The sequence below is a fragment of the Pongo abelii genome, chromosome 9 (genome assembly GCF_028885655.2).
Source record: "Pongo abelii isolate AG06213 chromosome 9, NHGRI_mPonAbe1-v2.0_pri, whole genome shotgun sequence".
Classification (NCBI taxonomy): domain Eukaryota; kingdom Metazoa; phylum Chordata; class Mammalia; order Primates; family Hominidae; genus Pongo; species Pongo abelii.
In genome coordinates, this window is record NC_071994.2 from 120,369,291 (window position 1) to 120,384,736 (window position 15,446).

General features: G+C 43.8%; 1 protein-coding gene across 3 annotated transcripts in view; it reads left to right on the forward strand.

Annotated features, from left to right (window-relative positions):
* The first annotated feature begins 205 nt into the window (after positions 1-205).
* The window catches only part of PAFAH1B2 (platelet activating factor acetylhydrolase 1b catalytic subunit 2), a 34,047-nt gene continuing 18,806 nt past the window's right edge, over positions 206-15,446 (forward strand). For 2 of the 3 annotated variants that reach the window (XR_008510931.2, XM_054523833.2), the window contains exons 1-2: positions 206-362; positions 8,368-8,455. Coding sequence is in view for 2 of the 3 variants with exons in the window: in XM_054523833.2 (XP_054379808.1) it covers positions 8,375-8,455 (81 nt within the window). In the remaining variant the exon portion in view is untranslated. 3 annotated transcript variants of the gene reach the window in all.

Below are 15,446 nucleotides of genomic sequence, written 5' to 3' on the forward strand. Positions count from 1 at the left end.
AGATGCAGCTGGAGTAAAGAGAGAGGCCCATGTCCCTCAGACGCCACACAAAATGGGGGTAAGCGCGAGAACAAAGCAGGGTACTCAACCGGCTGTGGCGGGACACCTGGGCGCACGCCGCCAGCGCCCTGGAGAGCGAAGGCGGGGAGACAGAAACCACGCTGAGGCGTGGCAGGATGGGGGCGGGACTTCCGGAAGCCATTTGCCTGAGTGGCAGGGGAACCGGAAGTGGAGGAGCTGCTGCTGGTGCTGGGGCCGGAGGAGGGACGCGCCGGAGCGGGACCGACGGGACCGAGCGAGCGACAGACGCGCCACCCGCCGACGCCTCAGCCGCTTGGGGCCCGCACGGACCCTCTACTTCAGTGAGTGCATCCAGGGTCGCAGGGAACCGGTGGCTTACAGGCGGGGGTCGGAAGGGGCTGCGAGGTGTTATTGTGAGAGGCCCGCGACCTCCCCTCCCCCACCATTGCGGCCCCTCCCCCCACGCCGCCCCATCCCCTTGGGGGGGCCTCGCGAGCGCGCGCCTTCTCTGTGGGCCCGTCGTCGGCTTCCCAGGAGCCGGCGCAGCTAGTTTTCGCTCTGAGAGCCCTTTCCCGACATCCCACACCGAAAGCTGTGGTCTCTCTTCAGCTGCCGGCCGGCGCCTCCACGGCCTTTCCCGGGAGGGTAGCGCGGCGGGCGCCCCGCCCCGCCCTGCCCTGCCGGGCCCACCCGCGGTAGGCCTCGCTCACCCCAGCTCGCCCCGGCTGGGCGCTGCAGCGCCTGTCCTGGTCTCCGCTGCTGCCTTTTCCCTTCATCACAGGGGTCTAACTTCTCACCCTTCTCTCCCCTCGCCTCTGGTCGGAGGCCAAAACCAGTTACTCCGTTGTGTTTTTACCGAGCACTTTTCCCTCCTCCTCTTGTTGAAAAATTTCAACCCTTTAGAAACTTCTCCGTTGCCTCTTAGGATGTGTTTATTCAAAAGGTGCATAAACCGTCACCACTCGGAAGGGATTATTTCTTGGAAGGCTTTCCAGCCCCCATCTTATCTTAGACATGAATGTGCTCGGAGCGGCTGGTGACCTGCCCAAGGTCAGCCAGCTAGATAAACCTGTCAGTGGAGAGGTTTGGGGGGATGTTTTTTTCCTGGCTTACCGTCCGTTTGCCAGATCCGTGCCTTCTGGTCTACAGGTTTGATTGACCCGTTGCGTGGTGACTCATGCTTCTGCTTTTCATAGCTCGCAGGCCAGCGTTGCTTTTCAGAATTTATACACAAACTTAAGAACTAACACTCGGAGCTTTCGCCTCTTTGTAGAGCTTACCCGTAGAGAAAGGAAAGACCACCCGGATCCACCCTAGGATCTCATTTTGTACAGCTTGAAATTATGGGAAGGGGTTGGGCCCGAGGGGTAAAAGTGTGGAGAAAGTGGAAGGAGAAAGTGCTTAAGATTGTCTTTGCCTTGGTTGTGCCTTGTGTCTTTGGCTTCTTCTGGGCACATTGTTCTGACATAAAGGTTGCCTCCTTGTGGGGGAGAAGGGGAGGATTAGTTTGTTGGCTTGGGCATTTTATCATAAATTATGGAGGTGCTGGACCGGAGGACCCACCCGCAAGCCCACGAAGGCTACCGGGTATTCAGGATAAGGGCCTCCTTCCTCTTCAGAATAACCATACCCACTCCCTCTGAAACAAAGTGGAGAGTCTTAGGTCTGAGTGGAAACATTCTAAATCTCTTAATTCTTGGTTCAACTTTCTCCCTCCATCTGTTTTCCTGGTTCAGACTAAAACATCTAACTCAGCTGGAGAAGTTTTAACGCTTTGTTGTTGGAAGTGGTTTCTCATTAAATACATTGCACTATGCTGGTATAAGCACCTGGAAATTCTAGTGCTATATTGTCATAGTAAGTAGAGAATATAGAAAAGACAGGAAAATCGTGCAAGTCGGTTACTCCTCATTTTCCCAAAGAACTTACTTTAATGGACAACAAAGGTTCCCCTGGAGTACAGTCTGTTGTGGCAAATTAACAAAACTTGTTCTTCAGACCTTTTATTTGCATTCTGCTTGGTCTTTTTTTTTTTTTTTTTTTTTTTTTTGAGACGGAGTCTCAGTCTGTCGCCCAGGCTGGAATGCAGTGGCGTGATCTCTACTCACTACAACCTCTGCCTCCCAGTTCAAGCTTATAGGCATGTGCCACCACACCCAGCTAATTTTGTATTTTTTTTAGTAGAGACCGGGTTTTGCCATGTTGGCCAGGCAGGTCTTGAACTCCCGACCTCAAGTGATCCACCCGCCTCGGCCTCCCAAAGTGCTGGAATTACAGGCGCAAGAAACCCAAAGTCACCCAGAAGTTTGTGTTTTACCACTGGGTAGCTCTTAGTTCGTTCTTATTTTATGTGTCCATAAGAGCAGATAATTCTGCATTTCAATTGGAAAGAATACAACAGTTGGAGCCTGAGCAACATGGCAAGACCTCGTCTACGAAATTTAAAAATCAGCCATGTGTGGTGGCGTGCGCATGTAGTCCCAGCTACTCTGGAAGGAAGAAATGGGAGGATCACTTGAGCCCAGGAGATCAAGGCTGCAGTGAGCTGTGTTACGCCACTTCACTCCAGCTAACGACTGACTGAGACCCTGTCAGGGGATAAAGAACAAAAAACGAAACACAGCCGGCTGGGTGCTGTGACTCATGCCTGTAATTCCAGCACTTTGGGAGGCCAAGGCAGCATGGATCACTTGAGCCTAGGAGTTCAAGATCAGCCTGAACAATATGGTGAGATCCCCATCTACAAAAAAAAAAAAAAAAATCAGGCAGCTATTCAGGAGGATCGCTTGAGTGCAGGAGGTGGAAACTGCAGTGAGCCATGATTTCTCCACTGTGCTTCAGTCTGGGCATCAGAGTGAAGCCCTATTTCAAAAAAAAAAAAAAAAAAAAAAAAAAAAAAGCCAGCCGGGCGTGGTGGCTCACGCCTGTAATCCCAGCACTTTGGGAAGCCAAGGTGGGCGGATCACCTGATGTCAGGAGTTCGAGACCACTCTGACCAATATGATGAAACCCTGTCTTTACTAAAAATACAAAAATTAGCTGGGCGTGGTGGTGGGCACCTGTAATCCCAGTACTCGGGATGCTGAGACAGGAGAATTGCTTGAACCTGGGAGTCGGAGGGTTGCAGTGAGCCAAGGTCGCGCCATTGTACTCCAGCCTGGGCAACAAGAGCAAAACTGTCTCAAAAAAAGAAAAGCCAGTTTAATTTTTATTTTTGAGACAGGGGTCTTGCTGTGTCCCTGAGGCTGGAGTGCAGTGGCGCACCCCCCCCCCCCCCCGCTAATTGTTGTGTTTTTTGTAGAGACAGAGTTTCACCATGTTACCCAGGCTGGTCTGAAACTCCTGGACTCAAGCAGTCCACCTGCTTTAGTGTCCCAAAAGTGCTGGGATTACAGGCGTGAGACACTGTTGTACCCAGCCACAACAGTTTCTCTGATTTCCAAATTGTTCGAATCCTCTATATGCATAGTCTTCTAGGTTGTGCATTTCCAGCTTTGTTCTTAAAGAGGAGATTGTGTGAGTTTGTGGCTCAGTTTTTCTTTTCCTGGTGTTTAAAAATGTTACCAAGCCATGGGCATCAGTAAAACTGAAAGCTGCTTTGTAATAAGATTTTGATTGACAAAATAATACAAAATCAGAGTCAGAAGACACAAAGAAACACATTTCTGCTCAGATACTTTGCCATTGTAGGGGAAGAAGGATCACCTTGTATTCATAGCTATAGAAAAAAAGACTGTGTAATTAGGAATATTTTGTGACCTCCCAGTTCTGCCTGCCTTGTAGCTTCAGATAAGTGACATTTTGTTCCTCGGTTTCTCTATCTGTATGCCTTTTTTATTTTCCCATGAAGAAATTTAGGGTTGCGATGGAAGTGTTTTGCTCAGGGTATCAGAATGCCATTAAATTTGGGTAGTAGAAAGTATAAGTGAAACAACTTAGTAAATTAGAATTTTTCTTTTTTTCTTTTTTTTTTTTTAGATGGAGTCTTGCTCTGTCACCCAGAGTGGGGTGCAGTGGTGTGATCTCTGCTCACTGCAACCTCCACCTCCTGGGTTCAAGAGATTCTCATGCCTCAGCCTCCTGAGTAGCTGGGATTACAAGTATGTGCCACCCAACCTGGCTAATCTTTTGTATTTTTAGTGGAGACGGGATTTCACCGTGTTGGCCAGGCTGGTCTCGAACTCCTGACCTCAGGTGATTCTCCCGCCTTGGCCCCCCAAAATTCTGGGATTACAGGTGTGAGCCACTGCGCCCGGCCTCCATATAGTCTTTTCTAATCAGAACATGACATCATTTGCTCAAGAGTAGACTTTGGAAGTCTATCACTCTGGTTTCAAATCCCACCTGTCCTGTTTTGTTTACCCACTCTACTGTCATGGAGAAGTTTCCTTAGGTCTCTCTGAGCATCACGTTTATTTAAATAACAAGGCTCCTAGCACAGGGTCTGGTAAATAGTAAGTTCTTAATAAATGTTATTTTAGATCAGTTGTTTGTCTGTTGGATGAACTCTGAAAATCCATGCCTGTTTATTGAATTGTAGCTCTAAGCTGGGAGTGGTAGTGTGTGTCTGTAGTCCCAGCTACTTGGGAAGCTGAGGCAGGAGGATCACTTAAGCCTAGGAGTTTGAATCCAGCCTGGACAACATAGTGAGACCCTTCTCTTAAAATAATAAAGAGATCATATAATTTATATAGATCGTTGGTCTTGAAAGAGTATATGCATCCTCTGGGATGCATAAGATGATCCATTGGAATATAGGAAAAAAATCTCAGAACATTTATTTACTTAGAGACAAGGTCTCACTGTCACTCAGGCTGGAGTGCAGTAGCATGATCACAGCTCACTGCAGCCTCCACCTCCTGGGCTCAAGCGATTCTCCTGCCTCAGCCTCCCAAGTAGCTGGGATTACAGGCATGCACCGCAATACCTGCCAGTTTTTTTTTTTGTATTTTTAGTAGAGATGGATTTCGCCTTTTTGGTCAGGCTGGTCTTGAACTTCTGACCTCAGGTAATCTACCTGCCTCGGGCTCCCAAAGTGCTGGGATTACAGGCGTGAGCCACTGCGCCCAGCCCAAGCAATCCTCCTGACTCAGCTTGCTAAGTAGCTGAGACTACAGGCACTACCATGCCAGGCTAATTTCTTCAATTTTTTGTAGAGACAGGGGTCTCATTATGTTGCCCAGGATAGTCTCAAACTCCTGGACTCAAGTCATCTTCCTGCCTCGGCCTCCCAAAGTGTTGAGATTGTAAGTGTGAGCCGTCACACCTGGCTGAAATCTAACTTTTAAAATAATGTAATTTAAAAATTTCTAATCTTTTTTTTTTTTTGAGATGGAGTCTCGCTCTGTCCTCCAGGCTGGAGTGCAGTGGCGTGATCTCGGCTTACTGCAAGCTCCGCCTCCCAGGTTCACACCATTCTCCTGCCTCAGCCTCCCGAGTAGCTGGGACTACAGGTGCCCGCCACCACGCCCAGCTAATTTTTTTTTTTTTTTTTTTTTTTTTTTTTAGTAGATATGGGGTTTCACCCTGTTAGCCAGGATGGTCTCGATCTCCTGACCTCGTGATCCGCCTGCCTCGGCCTCCCGAAGTGCTAGAATTACAGGTGTGAGCCACTGTGCCTGGCCAAAAGTTTTCTAATCTATAAAAGGAAAAAATAGGCTTCACTATAATTTAAGATTCACATGAACAGTAATTAGCATGTTTATATACAAATGTGTGGGTAGTGGGGTGCATTTCAAAAATACGCTATGCTGGGCAGGATTCTAGGCTGAGCTCAGGAGTTCGAGACCAGCCTGGGCAACATGGAGAAACCTTGTCTGTATAAAAGAAAAATACAAAAGTTAGCTGGGCGTGGTGGTGCATGCCTGTAGTCCTGGCTACAGGCTGGGACTGCACCTAAAAAAAAAAAAAAAGACCTTGTCTCAAAAAACTTTTATTAACTAACATGTAAGTTTTAATTTGATTTAAGCTTAGAATTGAACTTAGACCCAAATAAACTTTTATTTAAAAAGTATAGACTGTTTTACTGGTTTAAAAATAAAGCAAAACCTCCCACATTGTTTAAATTAATAATTTTTTGGTTGGTGTTTGTTTGTTTGAGATGAAGTCTTGCTCTGTTGCTACAACTTCCGCCTCCCAGGTTCCAGCGATTCTCCTGCCCCAGTCTCCCGAGTAGCTGCAACTTACAGGCGTGTTCCACCATGCCCGGCTAATTTTTGTGTTTTTTTTAGAGATGGGGGTTTCCCCATGTTGGCCAGGCTGGTCTTGAACTCCTGACCTCAAGCGATCCACCTGCTTTGGCTTCCCAAAGTGCTGGGATTACAGGCATGAGCCACTGCACCCAGCCGATAATGTTTTTTTTTTTTTTTGAAATCATGATGATATTCTAGTATCATTTAGAACTGAGCTAATTTGTTTGCATAATTAGTGTTAGTATTATTTGCTTCTATAATTTATTTTTCTTGAGTGAAGGTATGCTTTCATGTTTGGGGCTTGGTACTTTGTGATTCTAAAAAACTACTACCTTGGCAATGTAGTGTGTTTTGTGTACTCAGTAAATATGTGTATTGAATGAATATAACTCGATCTTCTTTCTGAGAAAGCTTAGCTATATTTGAGGATGGCAAGGGAAAGAAAAAGATTGCTTATATAGAAGATGACCTCCTTTTCTTCAGGAGATCAAGACCATCCTGGCTAACACGGTGAAACCCCGTTATCTACTAAAAATACAAAAAAAATTAGCCAGGCGTGGTGGCGGGCACTTGTAGTCCCAGCTGCTTGGGAGGCTGAGGCAGGAGAATGGTGTGAACCCGAGAGGCAGAGCTTGCAGTGAGCTGAGATTGTGCTACTGCACTCCAGCCTGGGCGACAGAGCAAGACTCCATCTCAAAAAAAAAAAAAAAAAAAAGATGATCTCCTTTTCTATAAACCACAAAACCCCAGATTTTTTTCTTTTTCATAGTCCTTTGCATTTGGAGCTTAATGTTTCTGTTGTATATTCTCCAGAATTGATTGAAAGTAGTCTGGTTTCTTATTTGTCTTTCTACTTATAGAAGATTAGCAGTTCTAATTGTGCCGAATTTTACTTATTAGATGACGTATTTGGACTCATCATTACTAAAATTTTTTCTTTTTTTTTTTTTTTTTGAGATGGAGTGTGGCTCTGTCACCCAGGCTGGAGTGCAGTGGTGTGATTTCGGCTTACTGCAACCTCCGCCTCCCGGGTTCAAGCGATTCTCCTGCCTCAGTCTCCCGAGTAGCTGGGACTACAGGTGCATGCCACCATGCCCAGCTAATTTTTTGTATTTTTAGTAGAGACAGGGTTTCACCATGGTGGCCAGGATGGTCTCAATCTCCTGACCTCGTGATCTGCCCGCCTCGGCCTCCCAAAGTGCTGGGATTACAGGCGTGAGCCACCGTGCCCAGCCATCATTACTAAAATTTTCTTAGTGGAAACTTATCAAAAATAAAAATACCTAGTAAACGTTTGTCAAAAACCAGTGCCAAGGCCCATGACTACTTTTGTTATAATCTGTACTACAGTTATTTGTGTGATGTTTATTTAGTAACCAGTGGATTGTAATCGTTGCAGTAGTAATTCTGTCTTTTTTTTTTTTTTTTGAGACAGAGTGTTGCTCAGTCACCCAGGCTGGAGTGCAGTGGCACAATCTCGGCTCACTGCAAGCTCCGCCTCCACCTCCTGGGTTCACACCATTCTTCTGCCTCAGCCTCCCAAGTAGCTGGGACTACAGGCGCCTGCCACCACACCTGGCTAATTTTTTTGTATTTTTAGTAGAGGCAGGGTTTCACCATGTAAGCCGGGATGGTCTTGATCTCCTGACCTCGTGATCCACCCGCCACCTAGCCTCCCAAAGTGCTGGGATTACAGGCGTGAGCCACCGTAATTCTGTAACTCTTAACAGTCGTAAGTGTGTAACTCTTAACATTAGTAAGTGTGTAACTCTTAACAGCTGAAAAGCCTCTGATGCAGATTTTATTGTCTAATAACTCCTTGTGTCACTTGGTACTTAATGTAACATATAATCACAAAAAACTAATATAGGTATAAAGTATATACTTGGAGGAGATTTTTTAAATGTACTGCACTGCAACTAAGTCATATTCAAAGCTGTCTGTCAGTTTAGTGGTGCTATGTCTATGGGACTTAGTCATGTTCTGGAATTCATCTCTACAGAAAGTAATTGTTTCTGTTTAGTTTCCCAATTGTTTCTAGGCAAACCACATAAAACTTAAATTATTATTTAAAGCCTGATGTGTATAATAATGTTTAAGTGGTAACAAACCTTCCTGTTAACAAATGAAACATGACATAGACATTTTTTCTCAGGTGTAGAATGAGCCAAGGAGACTCAAACCCAGCAGCTATTCCGCATGCAGCAGAAGATATTCAAGGAGATGACCGATGGATGTCTCAGGTAAAAGGAAGTGCATGTGTATCATTCACATGAGTTGAGTCTCTCCAGTTTTTTGTCTGTTTTGTTTTAGTTTTTGAGACAGAGTCTCACTGTGTTGCCCAGGCTGACCTCAAACTGCAGGGCTCAAGTGATCCTTCCACTTCAGCCTCCCATATAGCTGGGACTAGTGGCACGTATCAGTATGCCTGGCTTCTTCAGTTTTTTAAGGTCTTTTGACCAAAACTGCAAAGGGGCAATTAAAAAAAAAAACAACAAAAAACTCTAGGCTGGGCATGGTGGCTCACGCCTGTAATCCCAACACTTTGGGAGGCCGAGGTGGGCAGATCACAAGGTCAGGAGTTTGAGACCAGACTGGCCAATATGGTGAAACCCGTCTCTACTAAAAGTAAGTTAGCCGGGTGTGGTGGAGGTGCCTATAGTCCCGGTTACTCAGGAGGCTGAGGCAGGAGAATCGCTTGAAGCCAGGAGGCGGAGGTTGCAGTGAGCCAAGATTGTGCCACTGCACTCCAGCCTGGGTGACAGAGCAAGACTGTATCTCAAAAAAATAAAAAATAAAAACTGTAACCCTGTGACCCGTGACAGGTTGTACAAAGGGGAATTTTAATAGTCAACAAGAATTTGTTACTGTAAGTAAAAATGTAATGTTACAAATGTCCTGTCTCTTCACCATTCTGATGTTGGAACTGGGAAATATTTAAAGTTTTTTTATTTTGCGGTAATTTCAAAACTACACAAATGTTACACAAATTTAGAAAGAAGTATCTTCATCTAGACTCACCAGTTGTTAACATTTTACCGTATCTGCCTAATTATTGTGTCTGTATCTATTTTGTTTTAGTTTGTTGTTGGTGGTGGTGGTGGTGGTTTTTTGAGACAGAGTCTCACTCTTGCCCAGGCTGGAGTGCAGTGGTGCAATCTTGGCTCACTGCAACCTCCACCCACCCTGCCACCCCGGGTTCAAGATACTCTTGTGTCTTAGCCTCCCAAGTAGCTGGGATTACAGGCATCCGCCACCATGCTCAGCTAATTTTTGTATTTTTAGTGGAGACAGGGTTTTGCCATATTGGCCAGGCTGGTTTCAAACTCCTGAACTCAAGTGATCTGCCTGTCTCGGCCTCCCAAAGTGCTGGGATTACAGGCGTGAGCCACCATGCCCTGCTGTGTCTATATCTATTTCTATATGTATATACTAACGTAGTGGTTTTTTCTGAAGCATTTGCACTCATTTCCCTTACCCCTGAATATTTCAACATGTTTTCTTAAAAGCAAGGATTTTTCTTAAATAACTATAGGATAGTAATTAAAATCATGAAATGTAATATTGATATAATACTATTACTTAATCCGAAGACCATATTCAGATTTCTCCAGTTGTCCAATAATTTTTTTTTTTTTTTTTTAAGACAGGGCAGTATACAGTGGCTCATGCCTGTAATCCCAGCACTTTGGGAGGCCAAGGCAGGTTGGGAAGTCAAGGCGGGAGAATCACTTGAGCCAGGATATCAAGGCTACAATGAACTGTAATTGTGCCACTGCACTCCAGGCTGGGTGACAGATTGAGACCTTATCTCAAAAAGAAAAAAAAAGAAGTATACCACAGTTGATTTGCCCATTTTCTCTTTCATGGACATCTGTATCATTTATACCTTTATGAATAGTAACTAGGCCAGGAGTAGTGACTCACACCTGTAATCTCGGCACTTTGGGAAGCTGAGGCAGGTGAATTGCTTGAGCCCAGGAGTTCAAGACAAAGGAAAGGAAAAGAAAAGAAAAGTAGTAACTAAACTAGATATCTTCATTATTCTTATCTTAAGTTAATAGGCTTCAGTGAGCCCTGGCTGTAGAAAAATCAGTCAGATGGAAGAAAAACATACACAAATATATTAAAAATTTTTTGGAGACAGAGTCTGGCTCTGTCAACCATGCTGGAGTGCAGTGGCACCATTACAGCTTGCATCATTACTGCAGCCTTGGCTTCCGGGGCTTAAGTGATCCACCTCCGCTTCTCAAGTAGCTGGGACCACAGGTGCATGCCACCATGCCGGGCTCATTTTTTTTATTATTTTTTGTGGTGATACGGTCTCACTATATTGCCCAGGCTGATGATCTTGAACTCCTGGCCTCAAGTGATCCTCCTGCCTTATCCTCCCAAAGTGTTGGGATTACAGGCATGAGCCACCGTGCCTGACTTTTAAAATTTAATCTTTTAAGCATTGCATACTGAAATATTTATACTTGGAATGATATATCCTCAGTTTGCTTCAAAATAATCTGGGGATGGAGTGGGGCAGTAGTTGGGAGTATGACTGAAAGAATGCAGGCCATAAATGATTGCTGTAGCTGGTAATTGATACATGGAGGTTCATTCTCTCTGAATGGAGATGTTATTCTCTCTGCTTTTGTATACATTTGATATTTTCCATAATAAAAAGGTTTTGTTTTGTTTTTGTTTTTGAGATGGAGTCTCACTGTGTTACCCAGGCTGAAGTATAGTGGCGTGATCTTGGCTCGGTGCAACTTCTACCTCTTGAATAGCTGGGATTACAGGCACCCACCTCCATGCCCGGCTAATTTTTGTGTTTTTTTTAGTAGAGACGAGGTTTCGCCATGTTGGTCAAGCTGGTCTTGAACTCCTGACCTCAGGTGATTCACACACCTTAGCCTCCCAAAGTGCTGGGATTACAGGCATGAGCCACCACATGCCTGGCCTAAAAGGTTTTCTTAAGGGTAGTGTTGAAAGACTTGCCAAATATAATAGAAATCGTATCAAAACATATTAACCAGAAAAATAAGGCTCAGCAGCAGACTAAGGAAAATATACACAGTAAATATTATAGATGAAGCATAGATATATTATCAATAAAAATATCCTAAAGGAACTAATATATAAGTATTTCAGTAGACATGATAGGAAGTGTTTAACTTTGTTTCCAAAAAGTGTAAATTAAAACATTAGGAAGAGAAAGAAAGAGAAATGTTAATATCTAATTCAGGTTCAAGTACAGTAAAACCAGTTCTAATATATTGCTGGAGTCCTTACAGATTGGTATACAGCCCTTTTGTTAAGAATTTGGAAATATGTCCAAAATCCATAAAAATACTGATTTCCTTTGACTAAGAATTTCCAACGTAGGAAAAATTACATATATATATATATATCCCTTTATCACACTTATTAGATTCACAAAAAGAGGCCACTGGCAAGTCTGTCCACAGGAAGAAGAGTGTGACCTGGGAGGCTGAGGCAAGAAGATTGCTTAAGCACAGGAGTTCAAGACCAGCCTGGGCAACATAGACCCTCATTCCCCTCACTCCCCAAAAAAGCAAACAAAAATGTGTTGTTGAGTGCATTCCGTAGAGTATATTAGGTGTAGTGGCTCATACCTGTAGTCCCAGCACTTTGAGAGGCTGAGGCCAGTAGATTGTTTGAGGCCAGAAGTGCAGCCTAGGAAACACACCAAGACCCTGACTTGACAAAAAATAGAAAAAAGAATTCACTGGGCATGGTGGTGTGTGCCTGTAGTCCTAGCTACTGGGGAGACCAAGGCAGGAGGATTGCTTGAGTCTGGGAGTTTGAGGCTGTAGTAAGCTGTGATCATGCACTGCATTCCACCCTCGGTGACAGAGCAAGACCCTGTCTCTAAAAAAGAATATATGGCCATTAAAAGTTACGATTATAACAACTACGTTGCTACATAGAAAAATGGTTCTAGTATGATGTTAAGTGCAACTATAACGGCTACCATTTATCAAGTACCTAGTGGGTGCCAGTCGATAGCTGGGACTCTTTAACAACTCTAAAATGGAGTTGCCAGCAGATGTTAAAACCAAGACACAAATTATGTACTTGCTTAAGATCACTGGACTAGAAAGTAGGTAAGCTAGAATTTGAATGTTGGTTTTTCTGGCCCCAGACATATAGTGCCAGAAAGAGGTGTCCATGATGCTTAAACTATGTAAAAGGGGTAACAGAGGGTGTGAAAAAAGATGAGGAGAAAATACTCAAGCATGGTCATAGTTACTAGGTTAAGGTGGTAGAATTATAGATGTGTTGTTTTGGTCGTTTCTATTTTTCCAAATACATTACAACTATTATACTTTAGGAGAAAAGTACTAGAACCTTTAGCATAGCAGTCTTAAATTCCACGACACTCTACAAATGCAAGCTATTTTATTGGTGTTGAAAGGTAGCTGGGGCCGGGCGCGGTGGCTCAGGCCTGTAATCTCAGCACCTTGGGAGGCAGAGGTGAGTGGATCCCTTGAGTTCCAGATCAGCCTGGGAAACGTAGCAAAACCCCATCTCTACAAAAAATACCAAAAAAAAAAAAAAAAAAAAAAAAAGCCGGATATGGTGAAATGCGCCTGGGGCCGAGGCAGGGAGCATCACGTAAGCCCTCCCCAGCCTGAGCCTGGGAGGTTGGGGCTGCAGTGAGCTGTCACTCACAGCTGCCACTGTACTCCAGTAGTCTGGGTGACAGAGTGAAACCCTGTCTCAAAATCTCAAAAAAAAAAAAAAAAAAGAGAGAGAGAGAAAGGTAGTTGGTACTACAGTACCTGCAATAGGGAGTTGACATGATAGGAAAAAGCACCTATTCACTAAACTTTTATTCTTGCTCTTATCTCCTTAGTTTAAAAATATTTACTGAAACAATAGTAATTTTTAAAATATGTGTTTGCACAAAATATGGAAGCAAGGAAAAAGCTGTCCCTAATCCTATCACCCTAAGAGAGGGAGTGTTTTGTTTTCTTTTTTAAATAAATAAATGAATATATATATATATATATATATAGTTTGTTTGTTTAATTAGAGATGGGGTTTTGCCATGTTGCCCAGGCTGGTCTTGAACTCCTGAGCTCATGTGATCTGCTGACTTTGGCTTCCCAAAGGCCTAGGATTATAGGCGTGAGCCACCACACCTGACCAGAGGTGTTTTCATAATCTGTAAAATTATTTCCAGAAGTATTTTTGTCACTTTACACTTCACCTGTGGATGAATACCTGAGTTTTACCACAGCCTCATCTGCATTGGTATTGTCAACAGAAATACTTAAATAGTTAACTCTTCCTTTAATTCCTAAGGGAAACAAAGTTGAATGCAGAGTTTGAGAAAAGGAAACAGCATTGGAAACCTAGGCATAATAGAGCATACCTGTAGTCCTAGCTAGCTGGGAGGCTAAGGCAGGAGGGTCACTTGACCCCAGGAATTCAGTCCAGTCTGGGCAACATAGTGAGACCCCATCTTTGGGGAAAAAAAGAGAGTAGGCCTTTTCCTAGATGTACATTACAGACCTAGAGCATTGTATAAATTTGTTTAAAGGATGAATATAAAAGTTTAAACTGGCCTGGCGCGGTAGCTCACGCCTGTAATCCCAGCACTTTGGGAGGCCGAGGCGGGTGGATCACCTGAGGTCAGGAGTTCGAGACCAGCCTGACCAACATGGTGAAGCCCCGTCTCTACTAAAAATACAAAAATTAGCTGGGCATGTTGGTGGGCACCTGTAATCCCAGCTACTCGGGAGGCTGAGGCACAAGAATTGGTTGAACCCGCGAGGTGGAGGTTGCAGCGAGCTAAGATTGCGCCACTACACTCCAGCCTGAGTGATAGAGTGAGATTCCGTCTCCAAAAAGTAAAATAAAACAAAAATAAAAAGTTTAAACTATGTTCTTTAGCATTGATGGGTAAAATTTGTTTTCTTTTTTCTTTCTTTCTTTTCTTCACAGTGAAGGGGTCTCATGATGTTGCCCAGGCTGGTCTCGAATGCCTGGGCTCAGGCTATCCTTCACACCTTGGCCTCCTAAAGTGCTAAGATTATGGACATGAGCCACCACACCTGGCCAAAATCCATTTTAGAAAGTGTCTTGTGCCTTTATAACAAAGAGGCACTCTGGGAGGAGATTACCGCTGTTTATAAATTTGGATTTGACTGAAAAGGATTGAGTCCTAGTTTCCCAGTGTCTCACATTTGGAAGTTAACAGATATTTTCAAAGTCTGCATTCAAATAAAATACATGGATCCTGATTGGATCATAGTTGATAAAATGATATAATACTTTATCGAACTCTTGGAGCCATTTGAAAAATTGAATGTGGACTGAATATTAGATGTTATGGGATTGTTTCTTTTCCTAGTTATGATAATAGTTTGTGGGCTTTTTGTTTGTTTGTTTTTTTAAGATAGAGTTTCACTCTTGTTGTCTAGGCTGGAGTGTAATGGCACGATCTCGGCTCACTGCAACCTCCATCTCCCAGGTTCAGGCGATTCTCCTGCCTTAACCGCCTGAGTAGCTGGGACTACAGGCACCTGCCACCACACCTGGCTAATTTTTGTATTATTATTAGAGACGGGGTTTCACCATGTTGGCCAGGCTGGTCTCGAACTCCCAACCTCAGGTGATCTGCCCACCCTGGCCTCCCAAAGTGCTGGGATTACCGGCGTGAGCCACCGCTCCCAGTTTGGTTTTATAAGAGGATGTTCTTACTCTTAGGAGATGCATGCTGATTAGGGGTGAAGAATCATAATGTTTGCATTTTACTTCACAAGTGGTCCAGCAAACATGCACACATACATAGAAACAAAGCAAACATGGGAAAATACTATTAGTTGTTGAATACAAGAGACAGATGTATATGTGTTCATTGTAATATGTCAACTTTTCTGTGTATCTGCAATTTTCTTAATAAAAGTTTGAGGAAAAGATAAACTTCTAAACAGCATGTTACATATATTTTTCTATTCTGGTTTCAGAATTCTGGGTTTCTTGAGAGTACTAGAATGCTCAGTATGGTAAAGGTGAGAAGAAAGTTCAAACAGTTAATTTATAGAATGAGAGGAATAAGCTTTGGGGATAGACTAAAAAAAAAGTTTAACAACAGTAACTGGTTGGACAGCTGTTCTTTCTAGGCCAAGAAGTCTCACAGGAAAATAAATATCAGTTTCTTTTTTTATTAAAAAAAGGTTTTTTTGGCTGGATGTGTGGCTCACACCTGTA